At 46.7% G+C, this 25,353-nt stretch overlaps 1 protein-coding gene across 1 annotated transcript in view; it reads left to right on the top strand.

The window, feature by feature from the left end:
* The window catches only part of Ica1l (islet cell autoantigen 1 like), a 43,251-nt gene extending 20,568 nt beyond the window's left edge, over window positions 1-22,683 (top strand). Inside the window, 7 exon segments of the mRNA XM_028860383.2 lie at window positions 1,345-1,443; window positions 2,240-2,322; window positions 5,037-5,080; window positions 11,296-11,475; window positions 11,478-11,552; window positions 13,095-13,169; window positions 21,116-22,683. Coding sequence (XP_028716216.1) covers window positions 1,345-1,443; window positions 2,240-2,322; window positions 5,037-5,080; window positions 11,296-11,475; window positions 11,478-11,552; window positions 13,095-13,169; window positions 21,116-21,231 — 672 coding nt within the window. The 3' untranslated portion in view covers window positions 21,232-22,683.
* The last annotated feature ends 2,670 nt before the right edge of the window (window positions 22,684-25,353 follow it).

Genomic DNA, 25,353 nt, shown 5'->3' on the forward strand with positions numbered 1-25,353 from the left:
GAAAGTGCTCACTTTAATGCGTATTTCAAAATAGCACGTAGGAAACTGTATTTGAATGAGGAAAGAATTAGTGAAAGAAGGTGGTTATCCATTGCTGTTTTAAAGCAATATTCCTAATTCGGTTTAGTACTATGGAATCAAGACTCAAAAAAAAAAAAAAAAAAAAAAAAAAAAAAAAAAAAGGATGCCCTTGGCAACGAAAGCAATGGCAATCTTTGTTTAACAGCTTCTATCCTGGCACTCCTCTATTCGGTCTTCATCTTGCAACAGGAGTCTTGAAGCACCAAGGAGGATTACAAATGACCTGAGTTGGCTAAACAACACGTGAAGGTCAAGTCTTTCCTGAGCCCGTAATGAAAGGCCAATTTAATAATAAATATTCCCTGCAATAAAAAGATACTTATGGGGTGGTGGTGTCCCACACCTTTAATTCCAACACTCAGGAAGCAGAGGCAGGTGAATCTCTGTGAGTTCTAGACCAGCCTGCTCTACAGAGCAAGTTCCAGGATTACACAGAGAAACCCTGTCTCATAAAAACAACCAAGGAGGAGGAAGAGGAGGAGGAAGAGGAAGAAGGGGAAGAGAAGGAAGGGAGAAAGAAGGGGAAAAGGGGAAGGGGGAGGGGGAAGAGGGGGAAGAGGGGTAAGGGGGGGGGAAGGGGGAGGGGGAAGGGGAGAGAGAGGGAAGAGGGGGAGGGGAGGGGGGAGAGAGGGAAGAGGGGAAGAGGGAGAAGGGGAAGGGAAGGAAGAGAAAAAGAAAAGGAAAGGCACATACTTTTACTCCAAGCACTCAGGATTCAGAGGTGAATTTCTGTGAGTTTGTGGACATCCTGGCCTACACAGCAAGTTCCAGGCCAGCCAAGGCTACATAGTAAGAATGTCTCACAAAGCAAAACAAAACACAAAAAAGGATTCTGTGGGCCAATGAGATGGCTCAGCAAGTGAAGATGTTTGCTATCAGGCCTGATGACCTGAATTTGATCCCTGGGACCCACATGGTGGAAGGAGGGGACCAACTCCCACAAGGTGTTCTCTGACCTCTCTAGGCACACCATGCTTTTATATGCTATATACATAAGTACTTATATGTGTTAACATTAAAGATTACACATATAGAGATTGGTGTTTTTATGCCTTTGGTGTTTCTGCTTTGGATTCCGAGGTGTTTAGAACCATTGGTTTTCTTTCTCTTATTAATGAAGACTTGTGGTCCACAGTTCTTTCTGTTCCCTATGCTTGGACAGTTGGGTCAGTCCCTGTCTGGTCCTGAGCACCACAGCAGTAAGGAAACAGATCTTAGACAGGGCAGAACTGTAATGTTGCCTTTCCTTTTCCTCCCCCGCAGAGAACATTGCTTGGGTTCTGGAAGAAAACAGCTCAAATGATGTCCCAAATCCAGGAGGCCTGTGCTGGCTTTCATCCGTATGACTTCATAGCTCTCAAGGTATGTCTTCAGGTTCTCTGCTTTAGCTGTATCACACTTCATTAAGTGATAACATTGAAACTTTCTTTGGCTCAGCTTAGTTTTAAACCCATGAAACCTTGGGAAACATTTCCCCCACTGCTAAGGATCTGTATTCTCTAGGTTCCAAAGCCAGCAGTAGGACAGAAATACACAGGAACCTTGCAGGCTCAGGTACTAGTATGATAGGAGAAGAGGGAAGAAGAGTGGATGCAGAAGAGACACACAGCTGGAGGCAGTGGCTCAGGATTAAAAGCTGAGCTCATTCAGCCAGGCGTCGGTGGTGCACACCTTTAATCCCAGCACTAGGGAGGCAGAGCCAGGCGGATCTCTGTGAGTTTGAGGCCAGCCTGGTCTACAGAGTGAGATCCAGGAAAGGCACCAAAACTACACAGAGAAACCCTGTCTCAAAAAACCAATAAACAAACAAACATATAAATGCTTCAGTGAATAATGTCAAAATTATATGCCTAATTTCTCCTCAGAACTGAAGCAGAACATCTTTAGTTAGGTATTGAGGATGACAGTGCAGGCTGACAGGGCAGTGTGTTTTCTCTGGACCTGTCACAAGTTGCTGACCTTTCCACAGGCAGCCAGGATGAAGAACTGTGTGCAAGAGGCGCAGTGTCAATCACACCCACCCCCACCCCCCCAGCCCTCACTCTCTGTTCAGAACAACTTCTGTGTTACATTGTTGTCTAAAGTTTTCACTCTCCCTTTGTTTGTAAAAAGAAATAGATTTTTTCAATCTGCTGAACATTAAATTTCATATCCTTAGCGACTCCAGGACACGCCAGGCAGTCTCACCGCAGACTACAGTGAAGAAGCAGAAGGCAGCCATCTCACTGCCAACCTCAATAAGTAAGTCGGTGGAAGCTGCCCCCGCTGCTGGGGAGTCCCTGCATGCATCTCCTCTCTGGCTCAGAGTGCTGACTCTGTCACTTTTCCAAACAACACAGGCATTTGCCGTATTTCTCGTGCAGTCAACATGGTAGGCACAGGAGATAACAGTACCAGTCAACTGTGGTGACGACTCCAGGCTTCCATCATGCGGAAGAATGTGCATTGTGTGAAGAACTGAGTACTGTAGGGAAGTGTGGGCGGATATTTCTTTCCCACCCGCCAGATCCCAATAACCACTCTGACTTAAATTAATTACAACTGCTCGGCCACAGCTCAAGCTTATTACTAACGAGCTCTTGCAACTTAAATTAGCCCATTTCTAGTCATCTATGTATTGCCATGTGGCTCATGGCTTTACATGTCCCCCAGCATGTCTCGCTATCTCTGAGTTTCCTGGCCACTGCTCTGACCCTGCCCTTTCTCTTCCCAGCACTCTCCTAGTCTGGCTGAAGAGCTCAATCTCTTCCTGCCCAGCTCATCAGCCAACCATCTTTTTATTAGTCAATGAGTCATAGGAATTCACAGCGTAGAAAAAGATTGTTCCACAGCAGGGAAGCCTGGAAGGGGTAGCAGGGGCGCGGGCAGGTCCAGGACCAGTAGCTGTTAGAAGTCGATCTCCAAATAACACAGCCAAGACTAGGAGCTAAGGGCCTTGCTCGAGCTTCCCGGTGCTCTGCCCAGGCTTGGCTGCAGCGGCACTCCAGACACACCAAACTCTGCCGGGACCAACAGGTACTGTTGAGTGGATGGTGATCCCAACAATAGTATTTCTCTATGGGAAATCCAAACTAAATGTATTTATGTATAAAACGTATAAATAAGATTTACTATTGTTCTATGTTGACATTTAAAATCATGAATGCAATCAGGAGGCAGAGACAGGCAGATATCTGTGAGTTGGAGACCAGCATGGTTTACAGAGTGAGTTTCAGGTCAAACAGAGCTACGTAGTGAGATCCTGTCTCAAAAAAAAAAAAAAAAAAAAAAAAAAGAAAGAAAAGAAAAGAAAAAACAACAAGAATAAGTCATGATTAAATAGTTTTTCATTGTCACAGGGAAGCTTTATTGAAAATGTCAAGTATCTTCAAAAGTATAAAAGTTATTCTTTTGAGTTACTGAGCAGATTTAGAAACACTTTCATCCAAGTCGTTCTAAAAATATCATATACATATACTGTCATGGGAAACCATTGTGCAAATCCTAAATTACTTACTCTGAAAGGTTTTTTGTTTTTTTGTAACAAGGTTTTTCTGTTCCAGTCCTGGATCTCTGTAGATTAGGTTCGGCTCCAACTCACAGAGATCCTCCTGCCTCTGATTCCTGAATGCTGGAATTAAAGACACGCACCACCTGCCTGGCTAGGTTTTTAGTTTTTAATTGACACTGTATTCGTCTTTGCGTGTCTTTAAAGACCTATTAACAGCCGTCAATACTGGCAGCTGTGAAGCCATGCCCAGGAATAACAGCTCAATCTCTCTTCGGTTTCTATGCCCCATTCGTGTGACATGGGTGTACTAACTCAGCATAGCACATTAGATACATACTGGAAATGACCATTGACTAGGGATGTCATAAGCTACCTTGTCTTATTCTCTTTGGCAAATATCACTTTATCATACAAAGTAGAAGGTCACATTTTGTGTGGGGTATTTGTTTCCTCTCGTTTAGTTCCTACAAGTTAAGTAAAGGCCACCCCAGCCCCCAGTACAGGAAAATGAAACACCACAGCCTGTAGCCAGAGGCTCTGAGATGCACAGGGTGAGGGCCCTTACCCAAGGTGTTTGTACAAGCGTGCCAGTTTTCAGTTTTCAGGGATGGGATCCAGGTCTAAACATGAAATTCACTTATGCTTTCTTGAGTCTTCTTTTTAATTGGTTAGGATAGTTTTAATTCAAAAAATAAACTCTGAAGTTTGTGGACAATACTCTAAAACACAGTAAAAAAAGAGCAAGAAACAGTGGTTTCTTCAGTGAGAGCAAAGACTCCAGAAATTTCTACATAATTCTACCCAATGTCCTCCCCTCTTTTAGTTAGAAGACCATACTGAAAGGAAGACATGGACACAGAGGAAAGGAACTGGTGTGTGTTATGTGTGTCTTGTGTTTGTGACCTGAGACATCAGTCTCCTTTAAATAGTGTGCCCAGAAAACAAGCCTCATGATAAACAAGTTCTCTATTTAGCCTATCATCTTGCTGTTCAAAAGGCTGTGGACATTCTGGAGTTCAGATTTCCAAATTAGGAATATTCAACCTTGTATTGGCCCAGTACCTATGATCCAGATATAGACTCTGAATTACTGTTTACTGAAATAGGGGGTGGAAAGTAAGAGCAGGGAGCAAGGCGGTGGTGGCGCACACCTTTAATCCCAGCACAGGCAGGTGGATCTCTGAGTTCGAGGCCAGCCTGGTCTAGAGTGAGTTCCAGGACAGCCAGGGCTACACAGTGAAACCCTGTCTGGAAAAACTAAAGGGAGGGGAGGGGAGATGAGACAAAAAAAAGAAAAGAAAAAATAAGAATAAGGGTTTTTACAGCCTCTGCAGATCTACAGAAATAGGACACACTCTGTTACAGACTTGTGTTTTATGTACCTCTTGAATTAAAATTTTAATTATATGAAACTGGGGGCTATGAACCTCAAATGTATTTTAACCAAAATCTGTTTTTACTTTAGAGTAGCTTTGTCAGAAGAGGAGGAGAGATTTGAGAGAGAACCAGGTAAGACAGTAGACGCACCAAACTGAAATGGCCATGTTTTAATGGCAGAAATAGTCTGTCACACTCTTTTTAAGATGTTTTTCAAAGACTGGTTTAAACTGCATTTGAAATGCTGTCACTTTGTTTTTTTTTTTTTTTTTTTTGGGGTTTTCGAGACAGGGTTTCTCTGTGTAGCTTTGCGCCTTTCCTGGAACTCACTTGGTAGCCCAGGCTGGCCTCAAACTCATAGAGATCCGCCTGCCTCTGCCTCCCGAGTGCTGGGATTAAAGGTGTGCGCCACCAACGCCCGGCGAAATGCTGTCACTTTGTAACTCTACCCTGTCCACCTCTCAGGCCAACTGATGCTTTAAGCCACATATAATTGGGACTTATATTAAAAAGTACATTCAGTCACCAGTCCCTGACTTAATGGAAGAACTTAATCCATTTACATTATTATTATTATTATTATTTTGGTTTTTCAAGACAGGGTTTCTCTGTATAGCTTTGCGCCTTTCCTGGATCTCGCTCTATAGCCCAGGCTAGCCTCGAACTCACAGAGATTCACCTGCCTCTGCCTCCCCAGTGCTGGGTTAAAGGCGTGCGCCACCACCGCCTGGCCCATTTACATTTTTAAATCTTTGCTAGGTGTGATCTTGCTGCATGTCCCAATCCTCCCCACCCCCTTTGGAGACAGGGTTTCTCTGTGTAACCCTGACTGGCCTGGGACTCACTCTGTAGACCAGGCTGACCTCTACCTGAGTGCTGGCATTAAAGGTGTGTGCCGGCCGGCATGATGTCCCTTGCTGCTGCGACTTTAATACGGGCTTGCTAGTTTCTCCTCATCTTACAGTTTTCCTGTGGCTGATTTTCCTTCAGTGGGCTTGGAGTCCCTTCTACTTCTGGTTTGTCAACTAGTCTTTTGCTTTGTGGATTACCTTAAGACTCACCAATAACACCTTTTGTTTATAAGACGCAATACTGTAACAGTAACAACTCAGCACTGGTCACAGAGAATGCGATGTGAAAACACTAGCTTCAAAAACCGGAAGCTCAGAGCAGGCCCAGCGGCCGAAGAGCACTGGCTGCTCTTGCAGAGGACCTGGGTTTGGTTTCCTGCACCCACATGGCAGCTCTCAACTCGATGTAACTCCCACTCCAGGACGCCATCCACTGTCCCTGGCCTGTAGTCAGGCACCACAGTATTTATTCCCTCTTATCGTGCGTATCATCGGAGGCACCAGCCCCAGGCTCTTATGCAGTAAGTTGACATCTACTTTCCTTGTGGACAGCTGCCTTCTGTATTATGATGGCTGTCATTTGGGGGAAATGGAGTAGGTAGTCCTGTAGTGACCAACACTGAAATACTAGGTTATAGTTGGGTCCTACAGCCTAAGACCAGCAGTGAGGAAGGACAGGGTTAGGACCAAAATGGACTCTCTGCTGCTGCTGCTGAACTCACGGGCCAAAACTACTGTGAATAGCTTGCTAATGCCAGACAGACTGTAAGTCTAACCAACATGAGCCCAGGGTCTCCCTGACACCGGGGCAGGCCCTGAGGCCTGTCCTCAGCACTGGCCTAGGGACAGGGATCTTTAGGACTGCCCCAATGTTGGGTGATACCGGCCAGCAATCACATTTCAAACAGTCTTGCTTCATGTCTACCAAATTTGGGAACGCTGGTAGTAGTCACTTGGCCCAAATGATCCTAAGCTAGGATCTGCCACAGGTCCAGTGCAATCTCGAGCCTGTTCACCAAGCGCAGGTATAATGCTCACAGCGATGCAGCCCACCAGAGTGGGGTCTTCACCCGACGCCACTGCAGATCGGGCGGCTCTATCTTGAGAGCTGACCTAAGGATCGAGTCCTCAGGTCTTCCTACTGCTGGGTTTCACCTAGGGGGCCCTATAGTGAGCTCTAAGGTGAAGTCCTTTGATTACTTCCCTGCTCTGAGCCACAGTATTACGTCTGGATGGGAAGGGCTGATGGGTAGTTACTTGGCAGTCAGTCTGGCTAAAGGCTAGAACAATGGTTCGTAATCTGTGGAACGCAACCCCTTTGGGACTTGAATCACACTTTCACAGGGGTTGCCTAAGACCATTGGAAAGCATGGCTATTTACATTATGATTCATAACAGTAGCAAAATTTCAGTTAGGAAGAAGTAACAAAATATTTTGTTTGGGGGTCACTGCAACATGAAGAACTGTATTAAAGGGTCGCAACCCGAGGAAGGTCGAGATCCACGGGGCTAGAGCATCAGTTGGTGGGGCTAGGGATAGGGACTATGGGGCCGTCTGTCTGTCACTGGGTTTCACCTGGTGAACCCACTACCAGATTTCAAGCTAAGGCTCGCACTTCATTTATTCCCTCCTCCTAAAGGGCAGGTTATCTGCGCTCCCCCTCTTCCTGTGAGCTTCTTGGAATTGGGGAAGGTTGAAGCCAGAAATGCTTCCTGTCATCTTCAATGTATTCTCACTGCTGCTACCATTCTCCAGCCAGGCCCTGCCGTCCTGTCCTGGCTTCCTTAGCTCTGGGGAGGTAATGAGTGCAGCCCAAGCTCCAAGCTGACACCCGTGGAAGAGACCGTTCCCCATCCCGTCTGCTCATCTCTGGGCTTGGCCACCAGCCTGCCCCCCCCCCATCGCCTTCTCTTATTTATCTTATCATGGATTCTTTTAGCTCACTGAATAGCGAAGTGACTGAAAGGCTGAGTATTAAATATGACCGTTAGTCAATGTTGCACATAGCTTCTCGTTTTTCGCCTTCTTGTTAGTACATGCTCCACGCACGAGCCTTTGCTGAAACCTGGATCTTGTAAACGTGTTTTCGTAACTCTGGGTGTTAGTCTCCCACTTGCTATTTGCTTGCTTTTTAGTGAGATGAGGAATTATTTTAATGGAGTCTGTTCTTCGTCTTCCCCTCCCCTCTCCTCTGGGTCAGATGCCTGTGGCGGCAACTTTGTCCATTTTGAAATCTTCCCCTGACCACACTTGGCTAGTCAGCCCCACTCATTTCCAGCCGGACGCTCTACTGACTTCAGGAATGTTGCAGTACAAACTGTGTCCCACACCAAGCAGTCGAACTTGGCCTCTATACATAGAGCCCCCAAAGTCAGTTGTTCTAACTCCAGCCAGCTCCCCTCCTGGTTCTTTCAGGCAAAGCAGCTGGCCGTGGTTTAGCCTGTATGTCCAGCAAGATTATCTTTTTCCTGGGTCTCTTAGCATAGCTCCACTATCTCGGAGAATAGTCTTAGGCTTGAATTCTCTGCAGTTGTTTGAGCATGGAGTTTCTTTGGGAAGGTTAGGAATCCCCTCTTCTGTCTGATGCGTGAGCTGGAGCGTGGGCAGTAGTGGTGTGCTTCTGAGTGGCCTTTGAAGCTGAGTGCTTGTGGCCTGAGGTGCTCTTGGCCTGAAACCACCATTTCCTCTGCAGGGCCAAGGGTCCTGTCAGTGGTGAGGGGCAGGAGCTCAGCTCTAACGTCACCTCCAGCTCCATGAAGAGACACCCCTAAATGTTTTAGGGACCCCAACTCAGGGAAACCAAAGGCTTATGGCTTCAGAAAAGAATTCCAGAGCTAGCTAGTATGAAGCAGAATTGGAGTCTTATTAAAAAATATTAGGAGGGGTGGAGAGACAGCTCAGAGGTTAAGAGGTCCTGAGTTCAATTCCCAGGACCCATGTAGCATCTCACATCATCTGTAACTGTAGTTTCATGAATTCTAATGCCCCCTTCTAGTATACAGATGTACATGCAGACAAAAGCACTCATATACACAAATAAGTAAATCTTTAAACATTAATAGTGGAACTGAAGAGATGGCTCAGTGGTTAAGAGCATTGGCTGCTCTTCCAGAGGACCCAGGTTTGATTCCCAACACCCACTTGGTGGCTCACAACCGTCTGTAACTCCAGTTCCAGGGGATCTGACAATTCTTTTGACCTCCATGGACACCAAGCATGCTCACTGGTACATGTACATACATGCAGGCAAAACACTCATACACATAAAATAATAATTAAGAACTGAGACAGAGGTTGGGCAGATGGCTCAGTCAGTATAACTGACCAAGGATGAGGACCTGAGTTTGGATCTTCAACAGCCATGCGAAAAGCCGGGCTGGGAATCGGAATGGCTCAGCCGGGGACGGCACCTGCCGTCAAACCTGATGCCCTGAGTTCACTGCCCAGGAACCACAGGGTGGAGGAAGGGAACCCCTGGGAAAAGACCACAGACTGAATCCAGTTATAATTAAAAGATCTACACATTAGCTGCTAGCAGGATGAACAATCTCTGAGCCGAATTTGAGATTGCCATCAAGCAGTATGGGAAAGGATTTTTAAAGGGGAAAATCGCAGGAAGACCTTCCATATCTATGCAAGCAAATAAAAACTGTTCTGTCTGCCAAGTTAAGTGATTAAGGCAGCTCAAAACAAGTCTTTGGGTATCTACGTAAGCAAGTTACAGATGCAAGAAAAGCAGTCACATCCTAACAAGTAGATAATCACAGCTGTACATTTTTGTGTGGGGTCACTGAGTCAGGGTCACTGGGCACTGGAGTCCGTGACTAAGGGTTGGTGGAGTACCAAGATGGAGGTCTAGCATAAAACGGAGCTTCTTTAGCCAGAACAGAACCTACTCCTTGAAACTGACCTAAAATCTTCACACACATGCCACCACACACACACATACACTTATAAATAAATACACCCAGTTAAAAGTTCTGGCCAGGTGAGGGTGGCACATGCCTTTAACCCCACCCCTGGGAGGCAGAGGCAGGTGATTTCTGAGTTGTAGTTTATGAAAAGTATTTTACAAAGATTTTAAGCATGCGTGCAGTAGTGAGATGCTCAGGGAAAAAAATAAGCCAGACCCAAGCATGGGCTTCTCAAGGGAGAGTTGCAATTAACTGCCTTAGCATTAGCTCTATGAAGTTACATGTCAAAAAGTTAAGAAACCTTTCTCAGCCAGGTGGCGGCAGCATATGTCTTTAATCCCAGCACTTGGGATTTAAAAAAAAAAAGACAAGAAAAGAAACCTTTCTCTCTGACAAGTGAGAGTGTATGGAGCCTGTGCAGATGCCCTGACAGAATTAGACTTTGTGAGGCAAAACCTGCGGCCGACAGGGTCACACAGGCTTGCTTTCTGCTGAGACTCTTAGGAAGCCGCAGGGCGTCGGCTGAGACGGAGAAAGAATTTACGGGGAAGCTCCTTGTGCTGACCTCTGCTTGTGCTGACCTCTGCTTGTGCTGACCTCTGCTTGTGCTGACCTCTGCTTGTGCTGACCTCTGCTGCTTGCTGGTGAGGGGCTTCAACCAAACTCCAGTGAGCAGTTCCCGCTCCTCTCACGTCTCCTTGATCCTGTCCTCCTACCCACCACTCAGTGTCTAGCCATGAGGTCTGGGGGGGCGATGGGAGCCTCTGCTCTTGACTGTGGTTATGGAATTTAGCCTCAGGTAAAAGGACAGATTGTGAAATGGGGGCGGGGCTCAGGGGAGCCCCTCAAGTGAGACTGGGTATCCCAGGCTGGAATGGTTACGGTGGGTGAGGGCTGTTCCCAGCACAGATACCACAGGTTCTCCAGCTCTTCCTGAATTCTGGAGCTTTTAAGTACGGGTTTTTTGGGGTTATTTCATATCCTGAGTAGTCCTGGGACTTTGACTAGGTACACTGGAGTGAAGGCCCTGTGAAGGGCACCACAGCCTCTCCTTCACTCCTGGTATTTGTCACATGGGTTATGAAATAGTACCACAGCGTTTCAGGGAGTTTTTTTTCTTTCCGCTACAATTGTTTCACTGAAGGTTTTAAAACTTATCAGAAGAAGAGCTTGGTTGTTTTCTAGCTTTAACATTGTTTTATTACACTGAAATCAAAGCACGTTGGTTATCGCCTCTACTCCATGAGCGTGCTGCGTCTGTGGGCACGAATCGGCTCCCATGGGTTCCAGCCCTCAGGGGTGAGCGCATCACCTCACTCCCCGCATGCTCCTTACTACCGCACGGGCTGCGTCCGTCTCCACCGCACAGGCAGCAGTTACCGTGTTCACAGGCGTTCACAACTGTTTTGACCATTTTGATCTCAATCCTGTCTCGTTAGAAATAACTGAAGACTTCTAATCAATATAGTTGTTTTAAGATCATGTCAGTGCCCTCAAGGAAAACTGAATCCGTTCTCCTATGTCCCGCTCCTGTTTCCCCCGAAAGGAAGTCAAACCCTTGCTCTTCTTGTTCTCAACCAGCAGCCGCCAGAGCTCGGCCCAGAGACTCGCTGGAAGGAGACGACTTTGAAAGGGAATTCTCGTTTCTGAACAGCCTCCTGAGCCCCACGTCTTCAAGTGCTGGTGAATGTACCCAGGAGTGCCAGGCGCCCTGCAGGGGCCCCAGCGCTGGCCTCACCTCCCCGGAGCCGCCAGTGGGATCCGGCCTCTCTCCTCCTCCTCCCAGTTCCTTCCTTCTCAGCTCCTTGACCTTGGCCTCCACGCTGGAGCGTTCAACAGTAAGTGTTGATGAGACATTTGGACATGGGCTTTGTGTCTGCTCAGCCAAGCTACCGTGGTTCCTGACGCTAGAATCAAGGGAAATAGATTTTAACCTCACCACTCTAGGGAAAATCCGCAGTCGTACCAATCAACAGGAAAACATACGATCTAAATCACAGTACACTTGTCAGCAAGTCAGAAACAAGGGCTGTCTCCTGGCATCCTCCACCAAACCCGCGTGTGTATTCCACACCGACGGCCCCAGTGTCGTGTTTACAACACTGATCCTCTAAACCACTCCTGGGGCAGGTGATGCCAACACCACCTCAAGTAACATTTGGTGTGTGTTTTTTCCTGCAGGGTTCAGAATTGGGGGGGGGGCGGCGGCAGGAGTGGCGGACACTGGAGAGAGCTGGGGATGTGGAGCAGAGGGCTGTCCTAGAGAAGGGGTCACCAGCAACCCCACGGTGGTCCTGTATCAGGGCTGCACCTGGGAGTCATTCTGCTCCTCATCTGCGCTGGTCTCAAACTGAGCCCGTCCGGTCTCCTCTCCACTCGGAACTCACTTGGTTGTCTGTGCTGCTGCAAGAGAGTCCAACAGGTCTCGGCCTCTCAGCTCCTCCTCCACACGACTCTACTCACTTCCCACAGAAGTCAGCACGCCACTTTCTCGTTTTTTTTTTTTTTTTTTTTTTTTTTTTTTTTTTTTTTTTTTTTTATAAAAGCACAGCAGCATGAGCTGCAGGATAAAACCCATCTGCATCTGCTCTCTTACCTCCAGACTCACTCCAAAGCACCACTGTCCACCACCGAGTTAAGTACTTCCAGATCCCCAGGGTACCATCTTCTTCAGATTTTTGAGACCGCATTTCTCTGCATAGCCCTGCTGTCCTGACCTCGCTCTGTGGACAGGCGGGCCCCCGCCTCAGGAGTGCTGGGATCACAGGGGTGCGGCAGCACCGGCCACTATTGCTTCTTAGGTCCCGTTCAGCCTTCACGTGAGTTCAGACACGAGTCTGAGCTGTGGACTTCTAATCCAACCCTTGAACTTTCTGAGGCACATGGAAGTGGAGCCCACGTTTTCTGGGACTCCAGTGGTTGGTTCCTGGTAGTGCAGCCTTCCTTATAGCCCTGGATCTCACCTCTCAAACTCCCATGACCCCCAGCAGTCATGTTTTGTGCTTTACAGTAAATCCTTACTCTTCATACTTATCGAAAGGCAAACCAAAGGCAGGTGTGAAGTGATTAAATAATCATTCAAGATTTGTTGACTATCCTAAAAGTAAGAACGGGCATGATTAGCCCACCAGGCCTAGCACAGTAAACCAGTGATCCTTAATAACAACTAAGGGAAGGAAGGAAAATCAGTAATCCAACAAACTAGAAAAAAAAGTGTACAAGTTTGCAAACCTCGCTCAACGTCCGTAAATGTAAACACTCTTCACTCCCCATCAAAAGGCAGAGACCGAGGAGATGGCGCTCAGTCAGGTGCTTGCCTCTGGCAGACAGAGGGTCCAGCTGTTGACTCTTTCTTGTTTCTGTCTTTCCTCCCCCCAAAGGCTGGGTCTCCCAAGAGGGATCAGAACACTCAGATAACCTGCCAGTGCCTTCACAGAGTCCAAAGAAATTAAAATGTAAGTCACTTCTTTTTACTGCATTAATACTCAGTGAGATTCAGGAGAATTTAGAAAAGGACCACTTTGCCTCATAGTGTGAAGGAAAAAACCAGGCATCATCTGTGGTAGCTGTGTGCTCGCTCCATCACTGAGCTAACCCAGCTCAGAAGATGCCTTGGACTGCATGATGCCTATGGACAGGAATGATCCAGGCACCTAGGATACCACCTCTGGTCTGTGGGGTTGCAGGTGTGTACGGACCTCACTGCTTCGGACACTCCGTCCCCTGGAATGGCAGGCTTTGGGTTTCGGTGACAGGACACTTCATTTAGCAGGACGGACCTCAGGTCATTCATCCCACAGCAGGTACCACAGCATTTGCTGCGTAAGGATAGACCGTGTCCGCCCTAACGCAGGATAGCACACTGGTTCACACTGCTTAAACAGACTTCTCTTCCCATTCATAATCTATTATAGATCTGAACTCATATTTTTCTGTGGTTTATAATTATCACTATACTTAACCATTTTGTGCTCAAATTTCTCAAGTGTTTGCCCATGGAAGGTCTTTTGGGCAGACGTCCAAGTTCTTATTATACCAATACTTCAAAATTTTTCAATAAATCGGCATTATGAAAAACTAAAAAACAAAATATCCCCATGTATTTTTTGATTAGGTTTTTCAGAATGTTGTCATATTTGGCAACCATAATTCCTGCAAGCCATACCTTGCTCTGTATTCTGTGTGTTCTGAACTGAAATAATTTAAATGGCAGACAGCGATTTCACTGTGTAGCCAGGCTGTCCTTGAACTCTTGATTTTCCAGTCTCAACCTCCTGAGAATTAGGATTGCAGGTGAAGGCCACCACATCTCAATCATTAGTAATTTTTACATAATGTTTATTATTTTGGTTGTTGTTGAATTGTAATTTTCCTCCTTTCTCCCCCTTCTCTCTCTCTCTGGTGCTGGGGTAGAACTAGGTAGAACTTTCCATGCTGGACCACCCGTCAGCTGCACCCTCAGCCTGGACTGAGGTCTCCTTTTTCCTCTCCTGTACACCTGCTAGTTAGCACCTTACTGTGTCCTGGCTCAGGGTTGAAGAGGTTTATTTAGTCCATGGTCAGTTGGTCACTGCTTCTGCACGGGCGACAGGGACCTGCTAAAGGAGCCCTGTTTACCTCCCGGGAGCCAAGGCTGCAGTCCCAGTGGCCAGCAGTGACGTCACTTCCCTCCCGTGTGGTGTCCTGTTACTGAGCTACACCCTGGTCCTCAGCCCACCGCTCCTAAAGGATCTACCACCTCCCAGTGTGGGAAGACTGAGGACCAAGCATTACATGCGGCAGACAGTCACGGCTCATCGTACACAGAAAGCAGAGATATTCCCGGGCACAGTGGTGCACGCCTGTAATCCAGCCCTCGGGAGGCAGAGGCAGGTGGATCTTTGTGAGTTCAAGACCAGTCTGGTCCACATAGTGAGTCTCAGTCTCAAACAAAACCAACAACAAAAACCAAGCAGAGGTCCTGAGAAAGGCCCTGTAGCCAGGCCGCTTTGCTTTGTAGGGAGGAACAGCAGGAAAAGGGTGGCTGTCAGCTCCGGGCATAAAGTAATAATGGAAAATCTGATAACTTAGAAATTAACTCATGGGCTGGAGAGATGGCTCAGCGGTTAAGAGTACTGACTGCTCTTCCAAAGGTCCTGAGTTCAATACCCAGCAACCACATGGTGGCTCACAACCATCTGTAATGAGATCTGGTTCCCTCTTCTGGCCTGCAGGAATATATGAAGGCAGAATACTGTATACATAATAAATAAATAAATCTTAAAAAAAAATTAACTCATGCGGGGCAGTGGTGGCATGTACCTTTAATCCTAGCACTCAAAAGGCAGATCTCTGAGTTAAGAGTTCAGCCTGGTCTACAGAGGTGAGTTCCAGGCCAGCCAGGACTGTTAAACAGAGAAACTCTGTCTCTAAAAACGGGGGTGGGGGGCTTAACTCATTAAGTGTGCCACTTCATTAATCATCAAATGCAAATTGAAGCTGAAATTCAGGACCCAGAGCTAGCTCAGAAGCGGAGTGCCTATCTAGCATGTGCAGGTGTGGGTTCAGTCCAACACCATTGAAATAGCACAACACTGATGGGAAAGCCAGGCGAGACGGCACTTCTTCAATCCCCAGACGCCGATACTCAAGGACAGAGGAGGAGCCAGGCCAGCACAGGCTGCAGCTGGTCAGAGGCCAACCCAAGCTCTGCGGCAAGACTGTGCCACAGAGACAAAACAGCAACAAGGCAGCCCTAACTACACATTAAACAACCTAAGACTGCAACACTGGCTAAAATGAGAAGTCATACCCCACGTTCACAAGGATGTGGCAGGAAAGAGAGCCTTAGAGAAGTACAGATTAAAGAAGTACAAATTAAATGTAATACTATTAGGAAAAATGTCTTTGCAATTTCTGCTTTAACTGGACATACATATATTTATCATTAAGCAATTCCATTCCTAACTAGACAGACAAATTCATTTAGATATTAACCAAAATAGATGCGTAAGATTCACCACAATACCGCTGCTCAGTTTCCTGGGGGTGGGATGAGGAGTGACCAGAACGATGTCATTTTACCAGAATGGGAGGGTGAGGCAGGAGGACCGCCATGAGTTTGAAACCACCTCTCTCTCTCAAAAAAAAAGTTATTTTCTTTGTTGTTTTGTTTTTTGAGACAGGGTTTCTCTGTGCAGCCCTGGCTGTCCTGGATCTCACTCTGTAGACCAGGCTGGCCTCAAACTCACCTGCCTCTGCCTCCTGAGTGCTGGGATTAAAGGTGTGTACCACAACGCCCGAGTTTTGTTTCTTTTTCTAATCACAGATAACGAAATTCATTTTCCGTCTTAGAATTTTTACACACTCATCAAGAAGGTGCCGGGCACGGCCGTGCTCAGCGGCAGCCTCTGCTTGCTCTCCCATGTCACGTGTGAGTGGTTCTGTGTGACTGAAGCGGAGGTGGAAACGGGCCGGCGTTACTCACTGAAGTGGGACACCCAGGACTCAGCTGCCCTTGCTTGTGTAGAGTTGACATGACCTCAGTTCCTGGAACTGGAACTGGACCAAACACAGCCAAGCCGTGGCTCTGCCCTGACACACGGGGCCTCAGTCACAGCACAGAGGGTTCCTTGACTCTGTTCTGAGTTGGACTACATTTATCTCTCTGTGATTGTGACCCAGTGCATGTCCAGTTCTTGGACTGTCCTCCAGGCCCCTGTCATGGTTTCTAGACTCCTTGGCCCTCAGGGAGGTCCTAGCTAGTTTTATGTCAACTTGACATATGCTAAAGTCATCAGAGAGAAGGGAGCCTCAATTGGGAAAAAGTCTCCGTAAGATCAGGCTGCAGGCAAGCCTGTAGGGCATTTTTCTTAATTGGTGATTGATGAGGGAGGGCCCAGGCCACTGTGGATGGGTCCACTTCTGGACTGGTGGTCCTGGGTCCTATAAGAAAGCAAGCTGAGCAAGCCATGGGGAACAAGGCAGTAAGCAGCTCCCCTCCATGGCCTCTGCATCAGCTCCTGCCTCCAGGTTCCTGCCTGTTTGGGTTCTTGTCCTGACTTTTTTCCTCCCCAATTGCTTTTGGTCATGGTGTTTCATCCCAGCAACAGTATCCCAAAGACAAGGGACTAGTAGCCTTTTGAAATGACCCACTGTTATTAGCATGTGTGATCTGTTAGTCCTTGCTCTCATGTATCAACATGTATCCTTGAATACGTTACAGGAAAATTTGCAGGCTACTGACATACAAAACTTTCCATTCTAGGAGGCATTGAAATGAGAGGGATTAAAACAATAAGGTGGGTTGAGGGGCTGGAGAGATGGCTCAGCGGTTAAGAGCACTGGCTGCTCTTCCAGAGGAGCCAGGTTCAATTCTCAGCACCTACAAGGCAGCTCACAACTATCTAACTCCAGGTCCAGGTGTGCAGGTGCTCAAATATACAATAAAACAATTCATTCTTTAAAAGCAGGGTACTGCTTTGTGAAGAGTGATAATGCATTTAAAAAACCAAACCAAACCAAACCAAAACAAAAAAAAAACCCTGGCCGGCAGTGGTGGTGCATTTCTTTGCCATAATAAAACCCTTTAATTTATATTCTAATTATTAAAGAACTTTTTAAAGTCAACTTAATCTTTTGAGCACAAATGCTTTTACCAACTGATTGAAAGGACACATTTTTTTTTTTTCTGGATGAAAATTCAAGCATGTCCCAGTTTTTTTTTCCATTTTTTTTTAATTAAGAAATTTTCTACTCAGCCTACATACCGCCCACAGACCCCACCTCCTCCCTCCTCCTACCCCCCAGCCCTCCCTCCCAAGCCACCCCCCATCCCCCAAATCAAGGTCTCCCATGTGGAGTCAGCAGAGTCTGGCACACGGAGCCGAGGCAGGTCCAAGCCCCTCCCTGCTGCACCAGGGCTGCGCAAGGTGCCACACCGCAGGTACCGGGCTCCCAAAAGCCTGCCCATGGGTGGTACACACCTTTAATCCCAGCACTCGGGAGGCAGAGGCAGGCGGACCTCTGTGAGTTCGAGGCCAGCCAGGTCTACAGAGCAGGTTCCAGGACAGCCAGGGCAGTTTAGGGTTTCTATTGCTGTGAGAAGAGACACCACGACCATGACAACTCTTATAAAAACAAACAAGAGACACCTGAGGTGGCTCTACAGTTTGAGGTTCATCATCTTCATTAGACACCATACATTTTCGTCATGGTGGGGAGCACGTGGCGTGCAGGCAGACGTGGTGCCGAAGAATGGCTGACCAGCCTGCATCTTGCAGGCAACAGGAAGTCACCTGACACATTGGGCGGTGTCCTGAGCATAGCCCGCCCCCCCACTTCCTCCCACAAGGCCACACCCACTCCAACACAGCCACACCTCCTAATAGTGTCCCTCCCTAGGAGATTATGGGGCCAATGACATTCAGATTGCCACATTCCACTCCCTGACGCCCATAAGCCGTGACATAAACATAATGCAAAATTGTATTTCGTCTGACTTCAGAGTCCCCAGAGTCAGGAACAGTCCCAAACTTGTTCAAAGTTCAGTCTCTTCTGAGACTCGTGCAATCTCTTAACTGCAGTCCCCTGTACAATCAAAATAACAAAAGCAGATCACATACTTCCAATATATAATGGCACAGGATACGTTACCATTCCAAAATTTTGGAAGGCAGCACAGTGAGAAAATACTGGACCAAAGCAAGACCAACCCCCCCCCCGGGGGAGGGGGGGCAAACTCCAAACTCTGCATCTCCATGTCTGATGTGGAAATGCCCCAACTCTGTTCAGTGCTGTTGACTGCAACACACTTCTCTCTTGGGCTGGCTCCACTGTTAGCCACATTCCTCAGCAGCTTTCCCTTAACTCTGGCATCATCTCCAACATCTTGGGGTCTCCAAGGCAATCCAGGCTTCAACTTCACAGCTTCATGCAATGGCCTCTCTACTAGGCCTCCATTCAGGGACACCCCTGACCCATGCCTGGCCTCAGTGGCCTTATTTCATAACTCTTTTCTCCTATCCTTAACTCTAAAGTCAGAACCATGTGGCCAAGTTCTGCTGTGTGCTGGGGTTGGAACATGGCCCCCTTGTTCAATTACATCTTCACCAGCTTTCTGTCTTTCCTGCCTAAGCTTGGCTGTCCTGAAACTTGCTCTGTAGACCAGGCTGGCCTCAAACTCGGATACGCCAGCCTCTTGACTCCCCAGTGCTGGATTCTATAGGTGTGTACAACCACACCAGATTCTAAGCTTTTCTTTAGTTTCTTTCTACAAGTTGGAAACTTACCTGGGTGGGATCTTGCCCTGACGTTACCTCTCCCTTTATCACTTTTCTTAATCTATTTATCTTCTTGCACACAGAATTTAGCGCTATCTCATTTTCTCCTCAAAATTTTCATTTTGTAATTTACCCTGCTCAGCTTGCTCTTTTTTATTACAAATCTTCATTAGAGTTACCACTAATATCCACATGACAGAGTCTATACTAGGCTGTTTTGAGCTTTCCTCTGCCAGCAGAATTAATCCAAAACTCTTCACTTGAGCCTCAAGCAGATTCTTTGGACAAGGGCAAAAAGCAGCCACTTCCTTCACCAAAATATCATAAGAATGATGTCTAGGCAACATACTAAAATTCTTCTCTGAAACCTCTTGAGGTAGCCCCCCCAACAGTTCATCAGATCACCCTTAGCACCACTGTCTCCTACTAGTATGGCCCATTAAGAAGCATTTAAAGCAGTCCACTGCTTTCCTAACCCAAACTCCCGAAGTCCCTATTAACTCCAAACAAAATCATGTCAGGCCCATCACAGCAATACCCCAGTCCCTGGTACCAACTTCTTAGTTTGGGTTTGCTTATGGCTATGAAGAGACACCATGACCACAACTCTTATAAAGAAAATATTGAATTGGGGTGGCTCACTTAGAGTTTCAGGGGTTCAGCCCATTATCATCATGACAAGGAACATGGTAGCATGCAGGCATACGTGGTGCTGGACAGTAGCTGAGTCGTAGATCTTGCTGGCAACAGGGAGTAGACTAAAACACTGAGCGGTGGATCCTGAGCATAGGAAACCTCAAAGTCCACCCTGCAGAGTAACACACTCCCTCCAACAAAGTCACATCTCCTAATAGTGCCACTCCCTATGAGATTATGGGGGCCAATTACATTCAAACTACCACACAAACAAAAACCACTAGGGTCTGAGACACAATGTTCTTATCAAAATGTTTTACATTTTAAAAAAATTACCTTTAGAGAGGGAGAAAATGCGTGTTTCTCTCCATGATCCCTGGGGATCAAACCTGGCACGTACCTGCTGAGCCTTCTCCCCAGGCCCTGCTAGCAAATGTTTTGACAAGCACTGGGCACGATGGTGCATACCTGTAATCAATTTAGGAGCCTGAGGCAAAGGATCACAAATCTGAAGCCAGCCTGAGCTACACAGCAAGACGCTGCCTCAAAAGAGAAATAAAAATTAAAGAGACAACTTCCTGATGTATAAATGATAAGGTTAGGAGATAATTTGTCTAATATTTTTGAAGTAAATAAAAGTAATACTTATTTATAAAAAGTATTACAAAAGTAATATTTACTTATTTTTTTTTTTTTTTTGGGGGGGAGTTTCGAGACAGTGTTTCTCTGTATAGTTTTGGTGCCTGTCCTGGATCTCGCTCTCTAGACCAGGCTGGCCTTGAACTCACTCACAGAGATCTGCCTGGCTCTGCCTCCCGAGTGCTGGGATTAAAGGCATGCGCCACCACCGCCCGGCTTATTTTGTTTTTTTAAAACAGGGTTTCTTTGTGTAGCCCTGGATGTCCTGGAACTTGCTCTGTAGACCAGGATAGCCTCAAACTCAGATCCACCTGCCTCTGCCTGCCGGGATTAAAGGCGTGTGCCACCACCTTGTGGCTTTATTTTTTATTTTGTGTGCATTGGTGTTTTGCCTCCATGTATGTCTGTGTGAGGGTATCAGATCATCTGGAACTGGAGTTACAGACAGTTGTGAGGTGCCATGTGGGTCCTGGGAATTGAACCTGGGTCCTCTGGAAGCACAGCCAGTGCTCTTAACCGCTGTGCCATCTCTCCAGCCCCAATAAAGAGGTTGTAAGCAGAGTTTAAGTTTTTTTTTTGGGGAGAAACAGAAGTTACTTTAACTTTAAACCTTATCTGAGAGCCTTCTATAAATCATCTGAAATTCCTTCTAAGATGATCCCCGTCACTATCCCCAAGAGACACCAAACAGAAGTTAACTTGCATTTGTGTTTCAAATTATCCTTAAGGGGATAGAGTGAATCACTGTCTGCCAACGTTATTTTTATTAAGCATCTGCTTCAAAAATCACAAAAGTAGCACAAAAATATTATTTCCAAAAGCTGAGTCTCTTTAATGTCTTTTTTCTTTTCTTTTCTTTTTACTAGCCCCCAACAATGGGAACCAAGACATGTCAGCCTGGTTCAATCTATTTGCAGACCTGGACCCTCTGTCCAACCCAGACGCCATCGGACACTCAGACGACGAGCTTCTCAATGCCTGACTGGGGTCACAGGTTCAGGGGTCTCAAGGCATCAACTGTGCAACACTCGCCTTTGTGGAGGGCTCCCACTGTGATCACACCCAGAAGCGTGTGTTCAAGACAGATCACCTGCCTGCCAACCTCAGTCAGGGGGTCTGGCGTCTGAGCAGCCTGTGTGTTTATTATGCTGTGCAAGCTGTTGATAGTATGTGGAAATTTTTAGAAACTCCGAGTCTGCAATACTGAGAAGCCAAACTTACGTCTAATCACAGGAGCATGGCGTATTTCTTTGGGTAGTGTTTTATATTTAAGTCACTTTGCTCTAAGTGGGTCAAGAGTAGGAACAAAGCGGCTGTAGTGTGGGGTTAGTTTTTGGATACTGGCAGGCGTTTTCTGTTTGGGGGAACAGCAGTAGAATAGAAAGCTCTCTCCCTGGTTATAATGTAGAACAAGACTAGAGAACTCGGGCCGCTTTACTGAAATTAGAGAAACTTGTGCTTGCTTTTCTGTATTTGGAAGCTAAACGCAATGTTACTTTCATTCACACACAATCATGGGGACCCCTGAAAAATCACTGAATTCTCATGGGGAACACAGCAGGATGGAACTCCTCTTCTGTAGCGATGGAGAAAGCAGGACTGGACGGGCTGTTTCACAAACTGCTGCAGTATGTGTGGTGACACATTCTCCCCACAAAGGAGAGTGAGGGAGAGAGCTACCTACCCGGGCAATCTTCCCGAAACCTCCAGAAACTTCTCCAACACCTCATCTTTATATCCTTATCTCATTTCTTCACGTGGTTTAACCCCCAAGTCTTTCTGACAGACATGGAAAATTCCACAGGAAGTACGGGGCGGCCCACGTTCTTCCTTCCCGTCTAACCCGAGGTGACATTTGATCTCTAAGCAAAACCTGCCGGCAGAGGCTGAGAATCTACGTTCTGGAGGGAAGGAAGGGTTAGTGGCGGCTGGGGAAGGCCGTGAAAGCACAGCTCAGAGATGTGTCGTTCACTCAGCTCCCCACCCACCCTTGAACGTGGGGAGTCTTCCATCAACCTCGAGGAATGATCACTTCCATCTCGGTTCTGTGCTCTTTCTTTGCAAGAGTATTCTTCCCAATGAGTGACTTCACAGTTATCTGTCTATGGTCTTCACAGGTGTCAGAAGCAGCCTGTTATCTGGTATAACCATACTTCAGTGAGTGAGCAGGAAATCAATGTCCTCTCCAGACAAAGTCTAAACCCTCAACTATGAAAATGAAGGGTCAATACCTTCCATTTTCCCAGATCAAAGTTACCACAAATCAACACACATGCAATTATCACTACTCAGTTTTTGGTTATCTTTCAATACAGTGTATGGTTTATTTCCTCGTTAGCCAGGAAGCCACATCAACTGCCTTACTAAGTTTTGTTATAACTTCAAGTCAAACAATTCTATTCGGTAACTCATTAAATGAAAGTTATTTATACTACTTTCTCATGATTAAGTAATTTGAGGCTCAATCATTAATAATTTGGTGGTTGAAAAAAATTTCACAGGGCTGGAGAGATGGTTCATCAGTTAAGAGCACTGGTTGCTCTTCCAGAGGACCTGGGTTCAATTCCCACACCCACATAGCAGCTCACAACTGTCTGTAACTCCAGTTCCAGGGGACCTGACACCTAGGCAAAACATCAATGCACATGAAATAAAAATAAATTATTAAAAAAGAAAAAGATGAGGGATGAGAGGGGGATCTGTGGTTGATATGTAAAATGAATAAAAACATTAAAAAACAGACAAAGACATTTTGCTGTATTGAACCAACATAAGAAAAGAAGGGAGGCAGGCCAGTAGCACTTGGCAGGAAGACGCTGTCGGGGAGGGCACGGGCTACCTGACCAAGGGAGACTGCCAGCGTCTTTGTCCAGTGGGTATCCTTTATCCTGAATGGAGCAAGCGCCTCATTCGACTTTATTGTATTGCACGTAAGACGTCACAGAAAGTTAGAGAAGCCTCAGCAGAGCCACACTGACCTTCAAGGGATGCACAAACGCCAGGTCATGAAAGATCAGATTGGTGTCATCTGTACTTTTGAAAATTTTAATTGTACAGTAGTTTTTTTTGTCAGTCTAGTTCTAATATCATTAGAAACAAACTATTTCAACAAAATAGATTTCAGCATTTGCACATTGAAAGGAAATGCATTTCCACTCTCGCTCTGGATATTTATTTCATATTCCCCACCCCTACCCCTTTTTGTTTTTCGAGACAGGGTTTCTCTGTGTAGCCCTGGCCATCCTGGATCTGCTCTGTAGCCCAGGCTGGCCTCGAACTCACAGAGATCGGCCTGCCTCTGCCTCCCGAGTGCTGGGGTTAAAGGCATGTGCCACCACCGCCCGGCCATATTCACTATCTTACAGATCTAGAAATCTACAAGGCTCACAGACAGCGTTCGGCCAAAGCTCCCTTTCTGAGCTTCTTGTAATATGATGACAGCGCACAAAGCAATGTTTTCTAAAGTGTTCAAGTACAACTATTTTCTGATTTAAAAATGTAAGTTTTAAACCAGGGGGTGGTGGCGCACACCTTTAATCCCAGCACTCGGGAGGCAGAGGCAGGAGGATCTCTGTGAGTTTGAGGCCAGCCTGGTCTACAGACTGAGTTCCGGGACAGCCAGGGCTACGAAGAGAAACCCTGTGTCGGGGTTGTGGGGGGGTGGAGGGTGGGAATCACACAGAAGAGTTCAATCTAAGATACAGAAGAGAGTGGTCTGTTTTCCACCATGAATTTGATGAAATACCAAAATTTGAAATAGAGTCTAGAAATAATAACCTGTGAAATGCCACTGTATTTAGCCTGATTTGTTGAAAGACAAGAACAGAAAGGCACACAAAACTCCCCAAAATACAAAAATGAAAATCAAAACAAGTAAAAGACCAGGAAGTCAAAAGTGATCAAAATATATGAAAAAAAATTCAATTAAAAAAAATAGAGGGCCAAAATTGAACAGTTTCCATCTTCCAGAGTGGCAGGGCTGTACTTTGAACAATGAAACAGCCTTGACTCTTGGGATCAAGAAACCAGGAAGAAAATTAAACTAAAAATACTAGTCCACTAGTGCTGGAAATAACGCATTACACACAGCACAGGAATGTGCTCGTGCCCAGGCTGAGCAGAACATGGGCTAACCGGGGTTCCATCTTTCCATCTCCTCTGCACCATTTCAAAGGCTGCCGTGACGGTGCCGAGGATGGAGCCCAGGGACTCGGCATGCACCGCGGATGGTGCCAGAGTCACAGCCCAGCCATGCCTTTGGCATTTGGTCAACACTTACACAAACTCCTCCACTCGCTGATGTAAATAACAAGCTACTGGCCGAAGAGTAAATCCAAAATCAAAGTAAAAGGCCAGCGTGATGCTAACAGTCAAGACATCGAAGTGTTTATTATAACTGGTTTTTCGAGACAGGGTTTCTCTGTGTAGCCTTGGCTGTCCCAGAACTGTATACTACCCGGGCTGGACTCGAACTCACAGAGATCCGCATGCCCGTTTCCCGAGGGCTGGGATTGAAGGGGTGCACCGCCACTGGTGGCGATGTGTTACCTTTCTGCTGTTGGGGATGCAGCTCATTGTTGAGTACTCTAGCACGCTCAAGGGTCTGCGCTGATACCACAGTCCAGTGCTAAGAAGCAGGACCCAGGGTCTCCACAAGGGAAAGAGGACCAATGTAATAGAGGCGCGTGTCAGAATCTCTAAAAGGCCAGCTCCCCAGACTCAAGATAGAGCAAAATCAGAAGCCAGAGAGAATGTGTCACCACTTCTTAGGTCATGAACTGTATCTCGGCGGGGTCCTTTCTCTGGTGCTCTGAACCAGGCTCCGCTCCCAGCAGCAGCAGCAGCAGCAGCAGCAGCAGTGGTGACCATCAGGCAACCGCAACCGGACGATCTCATCAGCCAGCGTTGCCGGTGCAGGTGAGTGACGCAAAGCTGCATGTTCCAGAGTAAGACCTGGACGTGGACACAGCAGAAAAAGAGATCGACATTTCCCAAACGTGACTTGGGCTGGTTCCTTGCTTCTTGGGGAGATCGTAAGAGGGAAGTAACAATTAAGTGACTGACAACAGCCTTGGGGGTGCTAAAAACTGTCACTTTTCAGCTG

This window comes from Peromyscus leucopus, chromosome 13 (genome assembly GCF_004664715.2).
Source record: "Peromyscus leucopus breed LL Stock chromosome 13, UCI_PerLeu_2.1, whole genome shotgun sequence".
NCBI lineage: Eukaryota > Metazoa > Chordata > Mammalia > Rodentia > Cricetidae > Peromyscus > Peromyscus leucopus.